The sequence below is a fragment of the Bubalus bubalis genome, chromosome 14, assembly GCF_019923935.1.
Source record: "Bubalus bubalis isolate 160015118507 breed Murrah chromosome 14, NDDB_SH_1, whole genome shotgun sequence".
Classification (NCBI taxonomy): domain Eukaryota; kingdom Metazoa; phylum Chordata; class Mammalia; order Artiodactyla; family Bovidae; genus Bubalus; species Bubalus bubalis.
This window is the reverse complement of record NC_059170.1, coordinates 55,630,543-55,655,477: the sequence shown is the minus strand read 5'-3', so window position 1 is coordinate 55,655,477 and position 24,935 is coordinate 55,630,543. Positions and strand designations below refer to the sequence as shown.

The following is a 24,935-nucleotide window of genomic DNA, read 5'->3' as shown; positions in this document are numbered from 1 at the left end:
AGTGGCCCTGGTAGTGATCCACAGCTTTGTACTTACATTTAAAAACAGGTTAAAACTCTGTAATTGTATGCTTGAATCTCTTCTTTTTGTTTACCGTCTTGTCTAAGGGAGACCCCTCTGCTTACTGATGATGCCTATGATAGAAACCGCCACTATTCCAAATGAATATCATTCTAAAAGCTAGACTTCCTTTGACAGAATTACTGTCTGATACTCCAGCGAGGACAGACAGCTAATACACTGATTTACAGATTCTATTGATTACTGAAGTAATATGATTTTTAAATGATGACATTCAAAGTATGGGACAGGATTTATGGCTCTTGGAGTCATCTTTTTTAGAGTCAAGAGTCTGAATGCCCACTATAAATTTGGATTCTCATGGATGGCTTGCCTATTTTCAGTACCTCAGCCACTTAGCACAGTAATGTATCAAATGTTGAATTTTCCTATCCAATGGTATTGTATCTTATACCCAGTGAAGTTTGGGAGGCAAAAACTGCATGTAGTCATGATGATGCTTAAAAATGTTCCTGGACCCAGGCCTGTAGACATTAACTATCTTGTTTCTCTTCACAGTTGCATTTCAACTGTGGTCCCCCTTTGATTAGAAGTAGGTGGGGTCAGAGGAGCCTGGCAGGCTGCAGTCTGTGGGGTCACTAAGAGTCGGACACGACTGAGCGACTTCACTTTCACTTTCATGCATTGGAGGAGGAAATGGCAACCCACTCCAGTGTTCTTGCCTGGAGAATCCCAGGGATGGCGGAGCCTGATGGGCTGCCGTCTATGGGGTCGCACAGAGTTAGACACGACTTAAGCGACTTAGCAGCAGCAGCAGCAGGTGGGGTCAAGATCTAGTTTGGTTGAGGGATTCCATAACACCTGGTAAATTAACAGATTTCCCCAGGGACTTTCCAGGTGGTCCAGTGGTTGCGAGTCTGGACTCTGCAGGGGCCACTGCAGGGGTCTGGGGTCGATCCCTGGTTGGGGAACTAAGATCCCACATGACGCAAGGTGTGGCCAAAAAACAAAAAACATTTTTCCCCTAAGTCTCTCTAAGTATATGACTCCCCTGTATAATCTAAAGAAAAATACATAAAACAATTTTGAGATCATACAAATTAATCACACAGGCAATATTTCTGATATTGGCTGTTTTATGTAAGGCATTGTTGGCTGCAAATTATAGGAAGACATATAAAAAGTGACATATAGTCATCAGGTTAAAGTAAACAGAAGCAGAGGAATATTCATATTGGGCATGAGTCCCAGATTTTCAATCTCAATTATACACAATAGTTTGTAAACTCGACTTGCTACCTAGTCAAGTTTCAGACTGGCTCTAGATTCAAATCTATTAGAAAACTATGGTTGAAAAGTTAAGGAGTCTTTCAAGTAAGACTAACTGCTTTTGAATGGCAAACGTATAACAAAACTTATAAGAACAGTGAATTCAACCCTCTGTTCATAACATTATTATATACAATGATCCTTTATTCTCATTTGAGAGTTTATTTAGCAGTGCACTAGATGTACTTCTAGGAAAATAAGCTGTAGTTTATGAAATTAAAAAAAAAAAACACCCACAAAACCCTTTCATAACTGATTTTGTTTTGCTCACAAATGTGATCTGCCTCTCTTTGAGAAATACTGAAAATGTTCCCTCTAACTCAGGTCTGCTCCAGGTAGATTTAGCAAGTGTTACTGTCACTATTTATTAAGCCATGCCAAGATCATGGCCAGCGAGCTGGGTAGACTCAAGAACCCACTGGATTCAAAGGCAGACCTTATATTATTGGTTCAGCTGTCACAGCCCAAAACAGTGTGACCTGCGGACATGGCAGAGCCCTGAACCACTGCTTTGATGGGGCAGAGTGGGTGGACCCACTGTGTAAAAAGGATGTTCCGTAATGAGTAAAAAATGCTCAGGCAGCAGCTGTATCAAAAAGTATACAATAATCTCTTAGACTAGTGTACACTGAATGTTGAATAGGGTGATAATTACCAGGAAGTCATTAAAGAGCCAATCCTTGATCGATTTTTATTCAACAAAACGTTGGTAGAATTTAAAGTGAGAAAAGAAAACAGAGAGGGGCACTCACTGGCGGTCCAGTGGTTAGGCCCCAGCCGGTGCTTTCACTGCCTAGGACCCAGGATTCAACCCAGAGTTCAATCCCTGGTCGGGAAACTATGATCCTGCAAGCTGCAAGGTGTGGCTAACTAACTTTAAAAAAAAAAATAAGGGAAAGGCAGTACAGTTTGAAAATGACCCCACGCACCTGCAGAATGAGATATTTCAGCTTCCTTTCTCAGGTGGCAAATTAATGACTCTGAGGACTTGGGCTTGATTGATGCTCATGTTATTTGAGCCAAAATGTTTCATAAGATTGCAACCACTGTGGTCTAATTTCTCCCATCACAACTCCATGGAAACTGCTCTTTGGAGAAAATGGCCACCTCGGAGAGCCTGTCCTTAACACCCGGGGCAGAGGACAGCTCCGCTCACATCCTATTACACTGTGATTACTGCTTATGTGTTTTCCTCATATGGTCCTTGAAGGGCGAGGACTATTTCATTCATTTCAGTAGCCCTCGACAATGGTGTAATAATTAGCATGTCCATCCCGCATTACATGGGTTTCCTAATTCAATTCTCATCATCTTATGAAGCAATCACTTTCATGATCCCCAATTTGCAGATGCAAAAATTAAGGTTTAGAGAGATTAGGTAACTTGTTAAGATTATCCATCTAATAAGTGGTGAAGCAGTGCTGTGAACCCAGGCAGTCTGCACTAGAACTTTAACTCTCAAGCATACGCTGCCTTAAATTTCAACGTGTCGATGAATAAATTAAAAATTTGCTTGCTTGATAGATCTGCTTTACTAGCTCCCAGTGGGTTACTTTACTTATTGGGCTATAAAGAAATTAAGAAAACAGATTCTGAATTCAGTAGCTATTTATGTTGAAAGCATCAATGCATTTTAAATTATTTAAGAATGACAAAAACATTAACAAAATTATCTTAAGTTGATGGATATGTAGCTTTATCTTCTGACAACTTCTGTGTGATCTGGGATTACTGGAAAATATTCACAGTAACTACAGAAAATAGAAAAACATTTTCTATGTTTTTAAAAAATATTTTAAAAAATATTTAAAATATATAAAAAAACTGATCTTAGTGTTTCATCAAGGCCAAGCAATAAGCCAAACAGGAAGCAACAAGGAAGTAAACCTAAGCCATGTGTATCTACCCTGAAAAAAAAAAATCAATAAATCCAACTAGGTAGGGAAAACTGTCAAACATTTACACCTGTCTTCTCTGAGTCCTGATAGAGTACTGGGTTGGGAACTCCTAAAGAAAGAACTGAATATTGTATTTATATCTGAAATTTGGTTTGGGGTTTCTGTTTTTGCTTCTGTGCAGTTCAGATTTCAGTTTTATTTAATGCACTAACTTAAAATGGGTCAAGTAATCTTGCCCCCAGAGAGAACCATTTCTGGCCACTCTCTTTTTAAAAATATGATTAGTTTGTGTGTATTTGCTCAAGTGTATATACCTGTAAGTTTACTTAACAAGGTTATATTTATCCCTATAAAGGTACTTAGCTAGGACTGCTAAGGTTTAAAAAGGAACCAGTATTTACTGAGTGCTTAAAAAGGTACCAGGTACTATTCTAAGTGCTTTACATAGATAATGTCATTTACTTCTTCCAGCTGGCCCACACCGTGAGGTCAGCTCTATTATTACTCCCCTTTTACTCAGGGAAAACTGAGGGAGGTGAGGGTGGGTACCTTTGTCAGGGTTACACGCAGGGCTTCTAGCCTGGGCATCCTGACTAGACATCCTGGACATTTCAGAGCTATACCCTTGACCAGGAAGGTCTCCCCTGGAAACTTCCAAGTAAACAGCACACACGGGGACTTCCCTGGCAGCCCAGTGGTCAGGACTCTGTGCTTCCTCTGCAGGGGGCACGGGTTCAATCTCTGGTTGGGGAATTAGGATCCTACAAACTGTAGGGTGTGGCCAAATAAATAAATAACCCAAACCAACCAACCGGCCAGCATACAGAGCCATGGTCTAACCTTTCTCTTCTCCTTTGTGTACCATCATCTCATGAACGGTGAGCGGTGGTCACACACCAGAGCTGGGCCAGCGCAGGCACTGAGTGGAGCACTGGTGGACAGGGTGCACGCAGCCCTGGTCTGAGAACCAGCTCCAGACTGACTGCATGGGCTCGAGCAGGCTACTTAACCCTTTATGCCAGTCTTTTCATCTATCAATTTTTAAAAAAATGTATTTATGTGGCTGTGCCAGGTCTTAGCTGTGGCATGTGGGATCTAGTTCCCTGACCAGGGATAGAACCTAGGCTCCTGGCATTGGGAGCATGGGGTCTTAGCCACTGGACCATCGGGCAAGTCCTTCCTTATCTATAAATTGAGGATAATAATAATACCTCAAAGAGTAAGGATGAAATTTGAAAAATTACTTGGCAAAGGATAGCACACAAACACGACTACAACTACTATTATTGTTATTATTTTTTAATTTAATCCCTGCCCTTGAGAAGCTAAGGGGGAAGGAGGGAAAATCACATTAAATTGAGGAGAGGGTTCTAATTAAAGCCAAGTCCTAGAACCAAAGTTCTATAAGGTGATTTCGTATATTGTATTTGATGCAGCTGCGATGCATGGCTGTTTACTGAGCACCTTTTCTGGGCCAGGCACTGGGGCAGCGTTCCCTGTGTGCCTGAGGCTCTTTACTGCGGGTAGTGCTGACTAGGATGCCCTGCTTTTCCGCACTGAGCAGGGCTGCCCATCAGGTGTCAGGGGCTCGGTGGTCCCCTTGCAATGATCCACAGCCCCTCATGTTCCTGCTTGTGCCCAGACATACAAATTTGTATTGGGGCAATGCTAAAAGCCACAGCATAAAAGAGATAACTTCATACATTGTGAACTTTAAACAATTTACGGTTAATTTTTTTTTTTTTTTTTACATTTAAAAAGCAATAAAGGAGCATCCCTGGCAGTTCAGTGGTTAAGACTCTGCGCTTCCACTGCAGGGGGCACAGGTTCCAATCCTGGTCAGGGAACTAAGATCCCACACTCTGCAAGGTGTGGCCAAAAATAAATAAATAAATGATTTCTTTTTAAATTCTGATAAAAAAAATTTTTTTTAAAGCAATAAAGTCACAGGTTTTATGTGTCCTTTTTTTCATTGCTTCTAGCTCTAATATTCTTCCTGTGCTTCAAACATCTACTGGACTTTTTGAGGATACTCAACCTCCTGTTACTTCCCATCCAGAAATGAAGGCCTGCTCCTGCCTTCCCTGTCTCAGTTAAGGAAGTCAGTACTGACTAACCTCATTTTCCAGGATAGACATTGTGGGGCTTGCTTCTCCCAAGGCACCAGGTCCCCGTGGGGGTACCTCCTGGGCGCTTCTCACTTCTCTGTCCCTTCACTGCTCACGGCTGGACTCTGCCCATCTCTTACCTGGCTGCCTGGAATTATCTGTCTCCTGCTCTCTGGTCTCTTCTCTGTGTTGATCAGTCATCCACAAGGCGCTTCCAGATTCCAGTCTAAACATGGATATGACTATTCCTCTACTTGAAACCTGCAGTGGCTCCCTAGTGCCCACAAGATAAAAAAGCCAAGGGCCTCGGATAACACGTCGGGGCTTTCACTGTCTGATATACTGCTGAGCCCATGTTCATGTGATCATGTGCTACCAACGCAGCCACACTGGCCCACATGCCCACTCCTACAACTCTGGACCTAATCTCCCCAACACTGGGTATTTTCAGAGCCTGTCTTCAGATACATAACGCCCATCTACTTACATATAATCCTGCTTTATTACTTTTTCTCCAATCAGTTTTATAGAAGAATTCCTGTAAGATTATTATCTATTTTCTATTTTCTCCTCTGGACTTCCACCAAAGTGTAAAAGGTTCATGGCTAAGGAATAATAAAAGACAAGAAGGGCGTCTAAATTTAGACACCTTTAGCACTGATGGACCCACCACCTAAGGGGCCAGCCTCATCCATGCCAGCAAGACCCTCTGAGGACAGTTTCCAGTGATGGGACTCACTGTGTGGTTCTCTAAGGGCAGTTAGTTTCCATTCAACAGATGAATCAAAGGGCAAAGCAGCTGGATAACGTAAAGATAACATCTATATACAGTTTTTGCTTTTTTTTAAGAAGCATGTTATTCTTCTATCAAAGATAGTCAGCCCCTAAGTCTTCATGAACAATTCTAAATGTGCTTTATTAAATTTAATAGTTCTTGTTAGCAAAACTCATCATGAATAAAAAGCAAATTATTTTTTTGGCATTCTGATATTGATAAAGGAAAGTTCTATTTCACTAATGTACATATAGCCTTTATCAGATCTTTCTCAATTTATCTCTGAAGTATGTTTAGAGCTTAAAAATTAAAAAAAGAGGAAGTTCAGTGATTAGCATGAGATTGACTCATTTAGAAGATGATTTTCACAACTCCAGTGATTGCTCCTGATACACTAATGCCTATCACAGGAAAGAAGGCTCTAAATAATTCAAGAAAAATATAAAAGTATTGGGAAAGCTGCTTCAGGCTGAATGTACTTTGTGCCGGGGTATCACCTGCCTCTGCTTCCACATGTGTGATTGACATGGGTTTTGAACCTAGGGCCTCAGCTACAATAACAACCGGATAGGAGGAAATGAACCAGCTAGTCCAGGATGGAAGGCTGTCACCATTAATGATTTTCTAAGGCTAAGTTTTTAGTCTGGAAGAACTTCTTAACAATCGTGCGTGTGTTCATGGATAAAAAACAAACATGAACTCTTCTCATCAAGGAGGAGATAAAAGTTCAAGTGATTTTCTAGTCTAATAAAGTCAGGAGATGATCATTTTCGTTGCCTCCTTTTATTAAATAAGACCCAAGCTAGCAGCCTGCCTTTTTCCAATGTGAAAGGAATGCTGTTTTAAAATAGCAATGTATTTCTTATTTAAAGTTGAAGAGTAGGACCACACTTGCATCCTATATAGGCCTGTGGGAGTTCTCAGCAGGGTTCTCATCCTATGCCATCTGGTAATAATAGCCCACTCGTTCTGGTTTATTTTAGGAACTCTCCCAACAAGTTGGGGTTCACAGCATCAGTGTACTCAGACACTAAGGCGAGTTCGCTGTGGCCGACAAAACATGTTGCTAAGTTCGTTTATGGCCGTGTGACTCTAAAATGGTAAGTCAGACGGTTGTCTTAGATGTCATTTAGTATCTTGGGCTGTGACGACCTTCGAGCTATGATATTAAAATAGAAAAACCTTTGCAGAGTGTTAACCTATCATTACAGACTCAATGGCACGGCACTGCAACCTAATTAGCAGTGTGGCTTGCATCCTTGCATCTATAAAATAGAATTAGCGTGAGCACTGCTCTTTTTTTTATTATTAGTTTGTGTTTCTAGAAAGGTGTGACCTTATCTGTAGGGTTCTGCTCATTTATGTCCATCTACAAAGGATTTAATTACATTCTTTTAGCTCTCTATGCTGAGGAAATTGAAAACGGCCGCTTCGAAATTACAAATGTTAACAAAATTAGTGAACAGAATATTTACTCCATCACCCTCTCCTTTCGGAGAGAATGGAAACAAGCTGAGGTAAATAAGGCCTAAGATTTTCAGAAGAGAAAATTCTGGGCAAGGAGAGCATTAAGAGTTCTCCTTTCCTCTTTCCCACGTGTATTCTGCAAGCTTCTCTGGTTTTCTTGGGCAAAACTAGTGAAGGGCAAAGTGTATAAATATGGCACAGTGTCTGAAAGTTACATATTAGCACGAGCAGCTAGAAAACATCAACTTACATCGGAGGCTGGTGATTCAAGCACGATGCCAAATCCTAGAATGTGGCTCTCCCCAGGGGAGGCGTGCTCGGCCACGGGGAGGCTGGAATTCTCGGGCGCCCCTGCAGCCTTCTTCTCAGCTTCCAACGCACTGGGCTTCTGTTTCACAGTGAGAGGTTCCACAGTCTTTGGGGGCACTTTTTTCTTTTTATTTCTCTTGCGCGAGACGGCAGTTCGCTGGGAGCAGATAAGGGAAATTGGGGGTTGTTGTCTGTTTTGGGTTCCAACTGTGAACAACAAACAAAAACATGGTACAGGCACGTGTGTCTAACCTAGGAGAGTACTCTTGCTCCATCAGCTGAGGCTGAAATGGGTTCACTGGAGGATGGGGCACATCGAGATCAACCTCACGCTGGACCTGAGCATGACCAAATGCTGCCTCAAAAGGTCTACAGGCAGAAAAAACCCAAGAGAAAACTCTCCTCTAAATCCTGGTGGCTAATTGATTACCTGGTGGGTAATCGATAGGAGGAAAGGATGATGAGCTATAAGAAAACATTGAAGCGTGATTTTACGCATCACATGACATTTTTGTATACCCAAGAACCCCAGAACTTAAATTGAGGTGTAGACATCTATGTTTTTTGGAAAGCCAATCTTGGGAATACTCCATTTGAGATTAAACTGATTGGTAGCCAGCAACCTACAGGTGCCGAAATCAACAAAAGTCGGGTAACAATGCTCATTTGGGCAAGTCTGATCAAAAGCATCACTTGAGAATGACCAGTAAGCATGTGGGCTAGGTCTGTTGGTCAATTTCAGGTCCAGTTATTCCTGCCTCACAAACCAATACTGTCCACACATCAGCCATCTCCACACACTATGCTACTGGGTTCTGACCAGGCTGTTTCTCCATAACCCAGCTTTATGTAGCTGAAAAATAGGAAAAATATAGTTCAGTACAAGAAGAACAAATCAGTAAGGTCCAGGAATGGTCTGAGTTCCAAAGACGAGAAGCGCTGATTGAGAGCTGAGCGCTGATGTTGAATATATACTTAAGGGAATCAAGGATGGTAATTACAGTTCTCAGAGGTGCCCTTCAAGACGTAGTGTTTGTTAACCATTTAAAAATAGTCTGATTTAAAGTTTGGTAGGGAAATATGGCATTATTACTTAAATCTGCATGTGTTAATATGGTTTTTAAAACTATAACCACAGCTGCTTTTTCACAGAAATACAGCTCTAAAAATAAGATGAAAACCTAAAACTCTTGACATGCACATAATATGGATCATTTCTTATCAGGTTGTAAATGGGGAATATTTGTACTCTGAACTTGATATCTGCATCTCTAGGCTGGACAGAAATTTATAATAACTATTAGAAACACTATTTGCACTGCAAATGAGCACTGCAAAGTTTTTTAATCACCCATGCAGTAAGCAGTCTAGCTCACTGGTTCTCAACCTCAGCTACACATTAGTTTCACTGGATTCACCTAAAAAAAAAAAAAGAAGAAGAAAGCCAGTGCCTCAGCCTCAATCCAGACTAATTGGGACTGGAATTTCCCAGGGAGATGCCTGGGTATCGGGATTTTTTAAAAGCTCCACCAAGGATCCCCAATATATAAGCTGGACTGGAACTTTTCTGTTAGATCTGAATTTTCAGCTGAGGCTAGGTCTCCATTTGCAAAGTTAGACAACTGAAGCAGTTATCAATGATCTAGGACTCCAGCCTCACCAAGTCTCACTTTCCAAAATTAAAAGCGAAAATGTTTTGAGTTTAAAGAACACAGGGTCTGAGGTTTTCTTCTCCTTCTGCAAGTCTGGACAAAGCTGTGTTCTTTCGAATCAGATCTTAATTGCTTGATCTTATTCCTTGCCTTCTCCCTGAAGTAAAGGTGAAACTTTCTAAGTAGAAGGTATATCTACATTTTATAGGTAATAAACCTTAAAGTCAATCTACTTACTCAACACATATTCTTCAGTTTAAGAAACTTAAAGGAGACTAATTTATTCAGTTTATCCTCTGGGATCCCTGACAGCTCTGGGGTCATTTACTGCCCTAATCTGCAAAGGTTCATAAAAGGAAACAGGGAGACACAGTGGCATTTACTTAATAGATTCTCAGAAGGCTTCAGTCAAGGATTTAAATGGTTGCAATTTGTAGTTTGCCATTTGGGGAGTAAGGAGCTTAAGTAACAAAATAAATCATTACCATTTCATACGCATATTTTCTTAAGTGCTAACAAATTCTTCCTCTGAGGAAAGAAATCTGTACAGAATGAAGTAACCTTTCTTTCTGAGCTCCTTATTTAGGAGATGTTAGCCTCTGCTGGGTTAATAAGAACACAGATTATCCTTGTGGAACAAGGTGAGTTAAATGCTTACTGACCTGACCAAAATGCTTTTATTTTTTCCCTTGGGATAAGACTAAATCCAGTGCATAAAATTAGATGTTGCTCCTCAGAAAGCCTTTTGCTCATTTCACTTGCACGTGATCTTGGGTGACTGATATGTTTAAGTATTAAGTTTTTTAAGTATCAAACCACATCACTGAATATTAAAATTTTACTAGAATTAACTAAATGGCACCAAGGACGATTTCTGAGCTGTCTGAATACCTTTACAGTGGAAAGGGGGGAAGTTAGTTATATATGACTGGGCCATTTTCCAGCTTAAGGAGCAGTTTTCCCTGATGAAGTGGAAGGCTTAATGAAATGATTTATTATTTTCTGTTGCTGTTGTTCAGTCGCTAAGTTGTGTCTGACCCTTTGGGACCCCATGGACTGCAGCACGTGAGGCTCCCCTATGACAAAAAAAAAAAGCTTTTTCTTTACTAATTTGGGAGACTAGAAATCACAGCCACTATAATAAGGACCTAGACTTCCAGACTTCTAAGAAATGCTCCAGGTCTTTGTAACAACACTCACAAAATAGCTGAGGCTCAGATCATGCTTTACCGAGTTCAGCTGCATTTACTATCTCTTCTATTTTCAAAACAACCCTGTGAGTTAGATATTAATACTCTAGTTACAGATGAGAAATCTGAGGTTCAGACTGGGACTCTGACCCTAAAATGCAAGTTCACTGCTCTTCTGTTCCTCAACTTGTCTAACAGGAGCGAGAACAACAACAACAAAAAAAGCACCGTGTAAATAAAAAGACAAAACCGGAGGTGTCTCAGAGCCTCTCTGACCTGAATGTTAGGGAGAAAAGCCACAAGCAGAGCCTGAGGGCCAATGTTTCTTGTCAGCTGATACTCTGGAATCTTTACCAGCAGAGCCCAGGCTTCCTAAGGGCTCCTCTGCATGTACAGAGCTGCTTGGCTCCTCACCTGTCACAGGGAGCCCAGTGTGGGAGGCAGGGTGGGCTTGTGCAGAAGCGAGGGTTGTAAGATGCACACAGCCCCCCAAACCGAGCCTCTCAGGAGGGAAGATGAGCCATTCTCACCTCCTTCCCCATCACGAACCTCCTTGTCAATTTACATTAGGGAGATGAGCCGAAGGGCTCTGCCCACCTTCGGGTGTAATTGTCTCAAAGTTTAATTAGCTGACATTTGTGAAGTACCCGAAGCACATGTACAGAAGGAGTGAGCAGTATCAGCCAGAAAGCATCTGTGAGACTGGCTAACAGGAAGGTGGGTTCTGGAAAAAGCAGAGAAAAATGGATGCTTGAAGAAGTGCACCATCAACTATACTTCCAAAAAATTTTTTTAAATAAATTATATATAAAGGAAACCTCGCTGGTGAGACAGCAAGGTGGGAGACACAGCGTAACCAAAGCATAATGAACATCCCCACTGAAGATCCTCCCTCTGAGGCCGGATCTGCGTACCTGCCTGAATCTGCATCAGTTTCCGCATGGTCTTGAGCTCTTGGAGGATGGCCTGCAACGTCGACTGGCAGTTACAAGTGCAGCAGTTGGATCCAGCTGATGAATTCACCACTGGAAGTTCTCCTGAGCACGAAAAGAGAGAATGATGGCCGCCAAGCAACAGCAAGAATATAAAGAGGAAAATAAAAAAGGTACCCGGTGCTTTTCACAGCCTGAATGCTGGGGTCTGGCTTTAGCTAACTGTCCAGGTTTCTCTGCTGTCAGGCGTGTGTCGTGTCACAGGGTGGCGCAGCCCGTGTGAATGGACACACACGGTTTGCTGTCACAGTGCCCCCCCCCACCACTGTCACCCCAGTTCATCTCAGATAACGATACAGAAAACATTGTCTAAGAACACACTTGTGCTATTTTGCACAAAAAACTAGCTCTGTGAACAGCCTTTATCTAAATCCAAACAAACTGGGTAGCTGCACATGTCCTGAGAGTTCATACTAAGAGTTAAATGTATCTAACTATTTAAAAGACAGTTTTAGCATTAACCATGTGATTCCAAAAATTAAGAACTGTCAACACATTGCTTTTGTGCTGGGTGTGGTATGTCTGGGTGGGGGGAAGCGGGGGCAGCAGGGTCTGGGAGGGTCCATGTGAACTTAAGGGGTCAGAGGCTGCTGGTGCGTTGGCTCTTCTCCAGCTTCATAAAAGAGTGCCCTTCTACATAGTCCATTCCCCGTTCTTCAGTTTCAATTTAGTCTCATTTTCACTGTTTGAAAGTGAAAGTCGCTCAGTTGTGTCCAACTCTTTGCGACCCCAGGAACTATACAGTCCATGGAATTCTCCAGGCCAGAATACTGGAGTCGGTAGCCTTTCCCTTCTCCAGGGGGTCTTCCCAACCCAGGAATAGAACGCAGGTCTCCTGCATTGCAGGCGGATTCTTTTACCAGCTGAGCCACAAGGGAAGCTCAAGAATACTGGAGTGGGTAGCCTATCCCTTTTCCAGTGGATCTTCCCGACCCAGGAATCAAACCGGGGTCTCCTGCATTGCAGGCGGATTCTTTACCAACTGAGCTATCAGGGACGCCCTTTTCACTGTTGAATATGTCATAAAATTGTCCTATTCTGTTTTCCTTACATGTAAACAAATATCTTCCTATTATTGCTGGAATAAAATGGGACATTTGTAAAACCATGCTTTCAGTACAGTACCCCTGGCCTCAGTATCCAAGTTCCCTTAAAGGCGATCAGGATAAGATACGGCTCTCACTTGGGTTTTTTCATAGGTGGAAGAGGGAAGTTCTACAGTTTTGGTCCAGCTATATTCTTTACTATATGTTAAATGTAATTTACATCCTGCAATATGCATTCTTTGCGAATATTAATTATTGAAAGTTTCACCACAGCAAAACTTGCAATATGTATTCTTTGCGAATATTAATTATTGAAAGTTTCACCACAGCAAAACCATGGAATACTTAATGTGTGGAGCAGCACAATTATTTACATTCAGAGTTGTAGCAAAATGAGATGTTACAACTTTAAAACTACAAATGATTAAATTAAAACTCCAATGAGATACCAAATGTATTCCGATCAACAATACGCCATTAACACAGAAGTATTTTAAAACAAATATGGGGGAATTTAGGTTTGTAACTCTGACCATTACTAATATTTTTCAAAGTAAATCCACCATCCTTGTTGGGGCCTGGAAAATAGAACACTATTCACCCAATACTTCCTGATGGGGGCGCTTATTAGCTTCATAGATACCTGAGGCCATTTTATTTCTCTAGTCATTTCTCCCATGGCAGTAGAGTTAGGAGGACTTTGTGAATATTCCTAGTCACTATTCCAAGTCTGTAGCATTTTAGAGGACAAAACCAATCCTTTTCATCTTGTTATAAATCATTTTCTAATTTTAAAGAGAACTACCTTTTTATTTTTATGGAGGACTTTTTAAAGAGCCATCTCTTTCTAACCTGGAAGCACGCCAGCATGAGAATCTGATATTGGCTTATGTAATATTAAGAGAGACAGAAGACACCCATACATCTCTTGGGGTCCCTCCCTGTCTCTTCAGCAGTGGCTAATGATGGCTTTTTATACCTTTGAACTGGTTATCACAAACTGTTTAAAAAAAAAAAAATTCACAATAATTGTCTTTTCCTTGAAGGATGATGAACAGGGGGGAAAATCCCTAACTTTTTAAAGAAACTAGAAATGCGTTCTTCCTTTCTTCTCATTCCCTTTGTTAAAACTACAGATCTGCACATCTGTATGTAATTTATAACACAAATAACAGTGTCACTGGAGGGAAAATTAACATGAATGGAGAAATCAAGTTTTTCCTTATGTTTTGGGGAAAAAAAATTGCCATTTGAGTTTTTTTTCCCCTAACAATTAGGAATTTAAAATAGATAACTAATAAGAACCTACTGAATAGCACAGGGAACTCTACTCAATATTCTATGGTGACCAACATGGGAAAAGAATCTAAGAAAGAGTGGATATATTTAAGTGTATCACTGATTCACTTTGCTGTACACCTGAAACTAACACAACACTATAAATCAACTATACTCCAATTAATTTTTAAAAACCCATTAGGAATTTAAATTAAGGAAATTTTACTTTAAAGGAATAATTTTCAACCTGAATGAAGCAAGTTATAAAATATGGATCGTCTGGTTCAGGAGCTTGAATGGGAGGTTAAAGTCAAGGTGTCACTTGACTGGCGGGGTCATCAGTCCTCCCTTTAAATGACTCGTCCTATAATGAAGAAAGCCCAGGACTTAGCAAGGGGATGTGTTAAGAATACACCATGTGACCAGGAAGCTTCTTTTAATGCCACAGTGGAGCTCTTTCTGCCCTAATGTTCAGTTGTTTGTGACAATAATATCCGTATCTCAGCCAGTGATGGCTTTGACTTTTTAAAGAGCTAAAGTGTCTATCAAGAAACTATCCCTTCTAGTAGAGAACCCCCAGTTTTTCCTGCATCTCAAGTCTAGATTTTTTTATACTTTTTCCTTTATGTCTTCCCTATCTTTTAAAATAATTCAATTAAGGTACATGATTAAAGGAGGGTTTACTATATAGAACTCAAAGAACATACTAAATGTTTATAGACAGAAAACATATTGGGACGACTGTGAGCATCTGATGAGGGCCATACCATTGGAGCTCCCAGAGGTGTGGGGCTGGCTCTGGAAGGTTCTGGAGCGGGTGCCATACTGCCCTGAGAACTGCCCGCTCTGGGGTGGCAGCTCGTTCCACGTGCCCCGGGAAGACGGGTGGAGGCTCGGGGGGGCCTCTGCAGAGTTCAAACGCTGAGGCCAAATCGCATCCAAATCCTGGGGTTCCTCTTTAAGTTTCTCCCCATCCTTGCCCACACGCTGATATATCCTCCCAGCACTGTCATTCAGTAATCTTCTCATTCCTGTAATTTGTTTTTTAATTTCCATGCTTTCATCTCCTAATGGAAACAGGGCCAGAGATAGCACTGTAAATTAGTGAAAGAAAAAATAATCCACTACCAGAAAAAAAGCAAAACGAGACACCCCCCCTTCCTTCTTTGGAATCGGGGGAGGATTACTGACTCCAGATGCAAGCTTCTCTTTTAAGAATCTTCTTTCCTCAGAGGATTTTTTTTTTTTTGAACCAAAGTATCTGTATTGCACTGAATAAATATTACTTAATAAATATTACTTAAAGATGACTCTGAAATTATACAGATATAAAATATTTTCTATAAATAATATCATCAAAGGATCTATTAGATCTAGATCTATTACGGGCTATTTCACACACGTGTGCATGCTTGCTCAGCCTCTCAGTCGTGTCCAACTCTTTGTGACCTCATGGACTGTAGCCCACCAGGCTCCTCTGTCCATGGAATTCTCCAGGCAAGAATACTGGAGTGGGTTCCCATTCCTGTCTCCAGGGGATCTTCCCAAAACAAGGATTGAACCCTTATCTCCTGCACTGGCAGCTAGGTTCTGTACTGCTGAGCCACAAAGGAAGCCCACCGCAAACATACTATCTTCTTAAATTGTCATCAGCCAGTAACTTTACAAAGATTAAGGGAAGTAGTCTTTTCTTTTTTTTCTCTAATCTGAGTTTTAAAATAAAAGTCTAATGCCACGGTACACACTCATACAGTCACTCTACTAAATGCTTGAAATTTCAACTATGAAGAAAGGAAAAGCCCCGCAGAAAGCATCTATTACAAAAAACAGCTCCTACAAATAAATCTAGCACATTTATTTATTTATTTTTAATTTTTGGCCACATTTGTGCAGCATGTGGGATCTTAGTTCCTGACCAGGGATCAAACCCACGCACCCTACATTGGGAACTCGGAATCTTAACTACCGGACCACCAGGGAAGTCCTGAGTACATTTAATATAATTATGTTGTAATACCCTCAGCATCATATTAGCCAGATTTCTCTATCAGACTGGTAACTGCACAATGAATACAGGTATTTTGCATTGACTAGTTATTTAGCTTATTAATACACAAATACATGACTGAATGTAATAGAGAAGGAAATGGCAACCCATTCCATTATTCTTGCTTGAAAAAGTCCACGGGGTCACAAAGAGTCGGACACGACTCAGCAAACTTAACAACAACAGTAACAAAACTGAACGTAAGGAAACTTTTCTATTTTTATGCTGTGAAGTTAGTATCTTCAATTTTTAAAATGGTAACAAAAGTATTAATTGTCTTTAATATCTAACATGAACACATGCAGAATTAATACAGATTTCCAAATTTACAATACTGCTCTGTGTTGGCATATGCTTGAGAGGAGAAATATTTTACTTTGTCATAAAACTCTTTTCATTTCAAACACCTGTGAAAATGACAATACAGAAACAATAAATCATGTTCCAGATTTTTATGAGAACGAATGACCGAGCACAACTGAAGAAATGCGGAGCCAGCATTTACAACTTTCTCAGGATGTCTGGGGAACAGGGTGTGTCTGGAAGAGGTCCCAGAGGAATTCTGAGAGATAAATCTATAAGCCAGTGTGGCTGCTGTTACCTTCAGCATCCAAACCCGCCCTTTCCCGGCGTGACTAACAGCACAGCTTGGGCAGGAAGGAGCTTCTTTCCTGCAGGGCTTTTATTCTGGACCAGGGATGTCACACACGCATCCAGGCTGCAGCGTGCTGATCTCAGTTGACACTGGCTGGTGGCTGCCACTCCCCTCCCTCCCAGGGCCCTGGCAAGAACCATACCAGCCAAGCCAGGCAGAGGCGGGCATGCTGCCTGGGGCCTGGATCAGTGCCAGCTTACTCCCCACATGAACCCTGACGCATCACAGCCAAAGGGCCACTCTCTTTTCAAAGGTTCCACTTCTGCTCCAGTGACTGAATCCTATGATAAAGTGCTGTCTTCAGAAGGAGGGAAAAAAGGTCATGAGGATCCTGAAACTTTCTAAGATCAAAGTTGCTTTGTCATGAGCTTAGTTTCACAGTCCCAGAACCTACAGCTCTGAAACTTACAAGACTGAAAGTACAGTGTGAATTCTGCACACTTGATACTTTCAAGAGGACAACCAGGATTGTGGAAGAGAGGGACATCCTGGCTGTGGGCTGACACTTAGAAACATTTCTTACAAAATCAAAACAAGAGGCAAACCATGACAACAGATTAGGACCTGGGACTGAGGAGGAAGAAAAACAGGGGGCTGTGAAGGCAGGTAGCAGAGCTGGCTGACTTTCTGAGAAGAGAGCTCACAGTCTATCCAACTGTGGGACAGCTGAAAGGACAGAAAACAGCTAAGTGTAAGAACTGCTGGAGTCAAGGAAAGCTGAGAGACGTGGGGAAGGCTGGAAACGGGCTGGTTGCCGGGTGGCCTCTTAGCGGTGACAGGCTGGGTGTCCCCAGAGTGCAGTGGGATGAGCTGTCCTTCCTTTAGCCATAGAAGTCAGGAGCAGCCCTGACCACACCACCTGGGGAGGAGGCCCTAGAACCGCATCTCTCTCTCTTGAGCTCTGTCTCTGTCTCTCTCTCACACACACACATGGGGCGGGGGTGGGGTGGGGATGATGCACTCTGCAGAGAGAGGGGAATTGAGTCCTCACATATTCAGGAGGGATGCAGCAGAGGATCAGGAGGGAGACCTAAAGACTAAAAGTGGGGACGACAGAGAAAGCTGAGCAGCCTGCACACACTGGGATGGAGAGGGTGAAGCTTGCAGGCTTGGACCACGGATGCTGGGGGGTGGGTCGGGGACAGGCTGGGGCCGGGGCTCCCAGACCTGGACTCACTTCCCAATTGTACTGACTTGCTACTTGATACGAGACGAGCCACCTGCTATTCTCAGGCTTCAGCTTCCTGAACTGTAAAAGCGAATTCTGAACCAGACCATGCCTGGCATAAACCAGGGGGAGCAGTCAAGGAGGGAGGTACGTTTTTCCCATTACCAAGATGTTCACAGGGCACCAAACAGCTCTAAAAGTCACGTATGTCCTTCTCAGAAAGAGTGGGCTTATTCTGATTGCTACAGTGAAGCCAAGTTCTCTGACTCAAAAAAAAAAAAAAAAAAAAAGGGATAAATTAAGATGTTGAGATTTGAAGCACTAGTTGACCTCTTTGTCTTTCCAATTCTAATAAGTTGATGTCCTCCCCATGTGTAAATGCAAAGAAGCTCTAAAGAAGCATGATTCCAGGGAATTCCCTGGTTGCCCAGTGGTTAGGACTCCGCACTTTCACTGCCAAAAATGTTTCAATTCCTGGTTGGGGAACTAAGGTCCCGCAAGCTGTGCAATATGGGCAAAAAACAAAAACAAAGAACAACAATAACAAAAAGAAGCAACAATTCCATAAGGAAACCTGTTCACTTTCCAAACCTAACCACGCCTTTTTTCATGTTTAACCACAAAGGGCTGGATCTTTTTAGAGAAAATGAACAGGAATCTTACAAATATGGATCCATGAATTATAGTAAAACAATCTTAAATGAAAAATGGTTTATATGTTTAGTAACTGGACTCCTTGGACAAGACTGAAAAAAGATTACAGGTTGGATTTTACCCTTTGCTAAATTTCAAGACTCACTTTCCTTTACATAGATTACTTTCCTTTACGTAAATAATTTGCATAATACAGAACAGAGAGTCTTGAAACACAGAAATCATCATACAGGATGACTTGGTCAGGAGAGAACAACATTACACAGAACACGATTATTCATTGTTTGGGGTAATGAAAGAAAAAAGGCAGTAATGCTCAAAGATAGAGTGAGATGATGTGCCTTAACATTATATATCCATTTCTATATGCCTTCTTTTCACAAAGACTCAAAATAGTCACATCTTTGCATCGAAAATTAACTAGTGTTGAGCTGTAACAGTCATTTCATACACCTTCTTTATGTAAATGAAAGAAATGTTGTATCACAACCAGAATGAGGTCTAGTAGAATTAAATGATACAGGATGCTTGGGGCTGGTGAACTGGGATGACCCAGAGGGATGGTATGGGGAGGGAGGTGGGAGGGGGGTTCAGGATTGGGAACACGTGTATACCCATGGTGGATTCATGTTGATCTATGGCAAAACCAATACAATATTGTAAAGTAATTAGCCTCCAATTAAAATAAATAAATTTATATTAAAAAATTAATTAATTTAAAAAAGAAAAAAAAGAATTAAATGTGATACTAAGGTTTATAAACAAACCATATACAGAGAAAAATCCGAATGAACCTTTTGTTTTTTTTTTTTAATCTTTATTTAAATTTTATTTTATTTTTAAACTTTACATAACTGTATTAGTTTTGCCAAATATAAAAATGAATCCGAATGAACCTTTTGGCCAACCCAATATTAATAGGATGGAGTGAAAAAGTACCAGAAATACAGTAAGAAGAATAAGTTACTGAATAAGATGAATAAAGTTTAGAATAAGAGGAATCAAGTTATTCAGATCCCATTCCCTTGGGGCTGTGGAGGGTGGCCCCTGAGCATCACTCTTGCAGGCAGAAGCTCACTGTCTGGGTAGATGGCACAGCTGTACCACTTCCCCCTCTTCCCCCTCTTATTCAGTAATTTATCAGCATCTCCTGGGCCCCAGAGATAGAAAGATCATCCTGTTCAAATTTAAAGGTACTCCCCTTCCAAATCTTTGAACATCTTTTACTCACATCCTTTTGTATGGGTTGGTTATTCTGAAAAATGGTCCTGATTTTCCCCAGCCTGCTGACCTGCACCTCTTTTAAGTATGTGCCCCCAGAACTCCAGCTAGCAGACTACCCTGCTATCTGTAGACACCTCTGATTTCTTGCTAGAGCTAAATGGTGGACCTTCTCTGAGGACCCTGCCTCCCTGAAGTCCCCTGTGTGAAAGTTATTCACCTCCCATTCCCTTGGGGCTGGGGAGGGTGGCCCCTGAGCATCACTCTTGCTGGCAGAAGCTCACTGTCTGGGTAGATGGCACAGCTGTACCACTTCCCCCTCTTCTTCCTGAACAGCGGTCTGTGTGCCAGGAGTTTAAGGTTCATAAAGAAAAGTGGCAGGTGATGAAGTCAACACATACAGTGAGGTCATCCCATTAAGGTGCCAGGTTAAGGAAGAATAATTTTGCACTGGAGATATTGGGTTATTGCTCTGGGTTATTTATTTCAATATTTTTATTTATTTATCTGGCTGTACCAAATCTTAGCAGTGGCAGGCAGGATCTTTAGTTACGGCATGTGAACTCTAGGTTGAGGTATATGGGATCTAGTTCCCTGACCAGGGACTGAACCCAGGCCCCCTGCATTGGGAGCATGGAGTCTTAGCCACTGGACCACCATGGAAGTCCCTGCTCTGGGTAATTTCAAATTCACTCTCTCTTTAACATAAGGATGGTAAACAATCAGATCTTTCCCTTAGAAAAACAAATCTGGCAAAACTATGGTAAAAGTAGCGAGGGGAGAGGAAACCAGCCAGAAGGTTATTGCTAAAGGCTTTGTGAATGGCCATGACAGTCTGGGCCAGGATAGGGGGATGGGAATGGAGAGGGAGACACTGAAGAAGGTTCACCAAATAGACTTGCTGATTCACTGGATGTGGGGATGGGGGTGAGGACGTGAAGGAGAATCAGTGAAAGATAAATCCGAGGTTTCTAGCTGGGGTAACTGAATGGATGCTATCTAACATCGGTCAGAGAATTAGAAGGTTGCAGGGGAGTGGGAATACAATGAGGCTAGTTTTTTTTTTAAAAATCTATTATTTTATTATTTATTTGGCTGTGTCGAGTCTTAGCTGAAGCATGTGGGATCTTTAGTTGTGGCATGTGGGATCTAGTCCCCCGACAAGGGATCGAACCCAGGTCCCCTGTATTAGGAGCACGGATTTTTAGCCATTGGACCACCACCCTGAGGCTAGTTCTGACAAAGGAAATTCATATAGTCGGCAGGCAGTTGGGAATATACAAGAAGCTGATGGTGATGAAGTGGGAATACTGGTGGCAGCGGTAGCTACTGTTGCCACCAGTGGTACCTGGCCCCTTTGCACTGAGACAACCCCTTGGGCTCACAAACAACTCAGGGGGTGGCAGGACATCTTATATAGAGATACTAGGTTTCCTGTTAATCTAACACGTAGAGAGCTCAGTACCCTCATTTCAACATTAAAAGCTATGAGCTCATGTGTGTCTCGGCTGGCCAAGTGAGTTCACCTGCTCCTCCTGGACTGAGTCCCCGGGGCAGGCAGCAGTCACCGTGGTCACAACTGTGTCATCTCTAGCTCCTTGCGCGCCCTGACCACCGTCCAGTCCATCTCCAGGGTGCCACTCCCTAACTCACGTCTACAGAAGGACTGACGGACACTGAGAGTACTGAGGGACAGTCACCACTACATCCAGTATGCTTTGGCTCTTACTGTGGTATCATGTCCAGCCTTTTTGTTTGTTTTTGGCCGAACCACACAACTTGGGGTATCTTAGTTCCCTGACCAGGGATTGAACATGGGCCACGGCAGCGAAAGCACAGGGTTCTAACCACAGCCGCCAGGGACCTCCCGTCACGTCCAGTTTTGCACTCTTTTAAAGAGGCTGTGAAAGTGCTCCACTCAATATGCCAGCAAATTTGGAAAACTCAGCAGTGGCCACAGGACTGGAAAAGGTCAGTTTTCATCCCAATCCCAAAGAAAGGCAATGCCAAAGAATGCTCAAAGTACCACACAATTGCATTCATCTCACACGCTAGTAAAGTAATGCTCAAAATTCTCCAAGCCAGGCTTCAGCAATATGTGAACCATAAACTTCCTGATGTTCAAGCTGGTTTTAGAAAAGGCAGAGGGACCAGAGATCAAATTGCCAACATCCGCTGGACCATGGAAAAAGCAAGAGAGTTCCAGAAAAGCATCTATTTCTGCTTTATTGACTATGCCAAAGCCTTTGACTGTGTGGATCACAATAAACTGTGGAAAATTCTGAAAGAGATGGGAATACCAGACCACCTGACCTGCCTCTTGAGAAATTTGCATGCAGGTCAGGAAGCAACAGTTAGAACTGGACATGGAACAGCCTGGTTCCAAATAGGAAAAGGAGTTCATCAAGGCTGTATATTGTCACCCTGTTTATTTACTTATATGCAGAGTACATCATGAGAAACACTGGGCTGGAAGAAACACAAGCTGGAATCAAGATTGCTGGGAGAAATATCAATAACCTCAGATATGCAGATGACACCACCCTTATGGCAGAAAGTGAGGAGGAACTCAAAAGCCTCTTGATGAAAGTGAAAGTGGAGAGTGAAAAAGTTGGCTTAAAGCTCAACATTCAGAAAACGAAGATTATGGCATCGGGTCCCATCACTTCATGGGAAATAGATGGGGAAACAGTGGAAACAGTGTCAGACTTTATTTTTCTGGGCTCCAAAATCACTGCAGATGGTGATTGCAGCCATGAAATTAAAAGACACTTACTCCTTGGAAGAAAAGTTATGACCAACCTAGATAGCATATTCAAAAGCACAGACATTACTTTGCCAACAAAGATTCATCTAGTCAAGGCTATGGTTTTTCTAGTGGTCATGTATGGATATGAGAGTTGGACTATGAAGAAAGCTGAGCGTGAAGAATTGATGCTTTTGAACTGTGGTGTTGGAGAAGACTCTTGAGAGTCCCTTGGACTGCAAGGAGATCCAACCAGTCCATTCTGAAGATCAGCCCTGGGATTTCTCTGGAAGGAATGATGCTAAAGCTGAAACTCCAGTACTTTGGCCACCTCATGCGAAGAGTTGACTCACTGGAAAAGACTCTGATGCTGGGAGGGATTGGGGGCAAGAGGAGAAGGGGATGACAGAGGATGAGATGGCTGGATGGCATCACTGACTCGATGGACGTGAGTCTCAGTGAACTCCGGGAGTTGGTGATGGACAGGGAGGCCTGGCGTTCTGCGATTCATGGGGTCGCAAAGAGTCGGACATGACTGAGCGACTGATCTGATCTGATCTGAAAGAGGCTGTCGAGAAACTTGAGATCATGCAAAAGTCAACAAAAAAGATGAAAGGATCAAAGAAAGGTTAAAGAAGTTGGGTTGTTTCTCTGAGAGACAAATAGCTACTGAGTGACTCCTCTTCAAACACTTGACGGGTTATCACGAACACTGTTCATTATCCATAGGAAAAAGTGGCCTCAAACTGTAGCTTCTAGGCAGGAGGCTGGGCAATGTTATGGTCTAAAGAGCTGACCCCTCCAGTTCTAGAAACAGAGGAGGAACCTCTGAGAAGATGTGCCGAAGGAGTGGCATTAAGGATGCCTCCTGTCTGGGATGTTGAAGAAGTGCTGGAAACAGTGGCGATGGCTGCATACCACTGTGAACATCCTTTTTGGAAAAGGCCTTTTAAGGGAACTTCCTGGCGGTCCAGTGGTTAAGACTCAGGACTTTCACTGCTGTAGGCCCAGGGTTCGATCCCCAGTTGAGGAACTAAGACTCCAAAAGCCACAGAGTGCAGCCCCAAAAAAAGGTTTAAAATTCACTGCAAACGAACAAACAAAAAAACTCCTTGCATTTTGCAGGTAATGGTAGTTAAACAGAAAAAAGTTGAGTTTATCAGTGAGAAATACTGAGATAACCATGATTTATACTGAACAATGCAAGTACCTCCTTCTCAAACACTAGCAGAAGCTGGCATGGAGCCGTATTGTAGAAAAGGCTGAACTCCGACCTGTCAAATGACAGCAGTGAGAAAAAGAGCAGGAAAAAAGGAAGCAGGGCCCATCAAGACCACACAGCAGCTCTCTCCACCACAATGCTCAACACGTGAGTTGAATAGCCAGGCACCTGCAGTGGACTCTGCACTCTCAGAAGACCCGGGTTAGCATCATTGCCCCAAACCTGAGCTGACTTGCAGACACTATCAAGGACCTGACTGGCTGTCCCTGGGGGTGGCAGCCACATTTACCAGGGACACGCAGGCCTGGGGGTGCTAATGGCAAGAAGGGTCTGAAAAGCACAGAGAATAGAGTGATGGCTGCCAAAGTGAACCCTTTGTTCCGAAGCAATCTGAAGTGGAATCCCCCAAATAAAGAGGAGCCAAGATCTACTGAAGAGAATGTGTCAGAACCTGCATTCCCAAAACAGTCCTTGGAGTCCAGCTGAGAACACTGTGTAGTCTAAATGCCACTGAGAAGGAAGGACGCAAACCTCGGCTGCAGGATCGGTGAACTGGTGGAATCAAATGTGTTGATCGGGGGAGTTAACCCGCATGCTTGCTGCCATGTGCTGGGGGACCCTCCTGTTCAACTGAAGTGTTAGGTGGAATATAATTAAGAAGCCCAGGGCATAGATGGTGTTTTCATTGAAAAGACGAGGTTCCTTACAAATCTGTTTACATAACATCAGGTTCATTCATCTATTCAATAAATATTTACTGTACTACCACTACTAAATATGAGATTTCTGTAGGACCAAATAAAGAAAAAGACAAGAAAGACAAGATACCATCTCTCCCCTCCAGGAGTTTACAGCCTCGCTTGGAACCCAGATGAATGCACAAGGATTCCGAGGACCCAGGGCCTCTCTCCTGACACGTGGGCAAGCTCACCCAGCCTGGGACACCCATAGCCAGCATGGGAGGCAGGAGCTTTTTTTAACTGAGGCTGAGGAAGTGATGCCAAGACAGGTCCCAAGACAGAATGCCATGGGTCCAGGCTGGGAAAATGGGCCTGCAAAGCAGAAAGGGGAAGAAGGGCTTGAGATGGGTAAGAAGGGCCAGGGGAGCAAAGAAATACCAGGACATGAATCAACATGGGCTGTCATGCTGCTTCTCA

General features: G+C 42.5%; 1 protein-coding gene across 7 annotated transcripts in view; it reads right to left on the bottom strand.

Annotated features, from left to right (window-relative positions):
- BEND7 (BEN domain containing 7) overlaps positions 1–24,935 on the bottom strand; it is an 88,049-nt gene that overhangs the window by 41,096 nt on the left and 22,018 nt on the right. For all 7 annotated transcript variants that reach the window (XM_025264373.3, XM_025264372.3, XM_045162712.1 and 4 more), the window contains 3 exons: positions 14,833–15,132; positions 11,664–11,786; positions 7,849–8,114 (listed from right to left, as the gene is read on the bottom strand). In XM_025264373.3, coding sequence (XP_025120158.2) covers positions 7,849–8,114; positions 11,664–11,786; positions 14,833–15,132 — 689 coding nt within the window. The remainder of the gene's footprint in view (positions 1–7,848; positions 8,115–11,663; positions 11,787–14,832; positions 15,133–24,935) is intronic.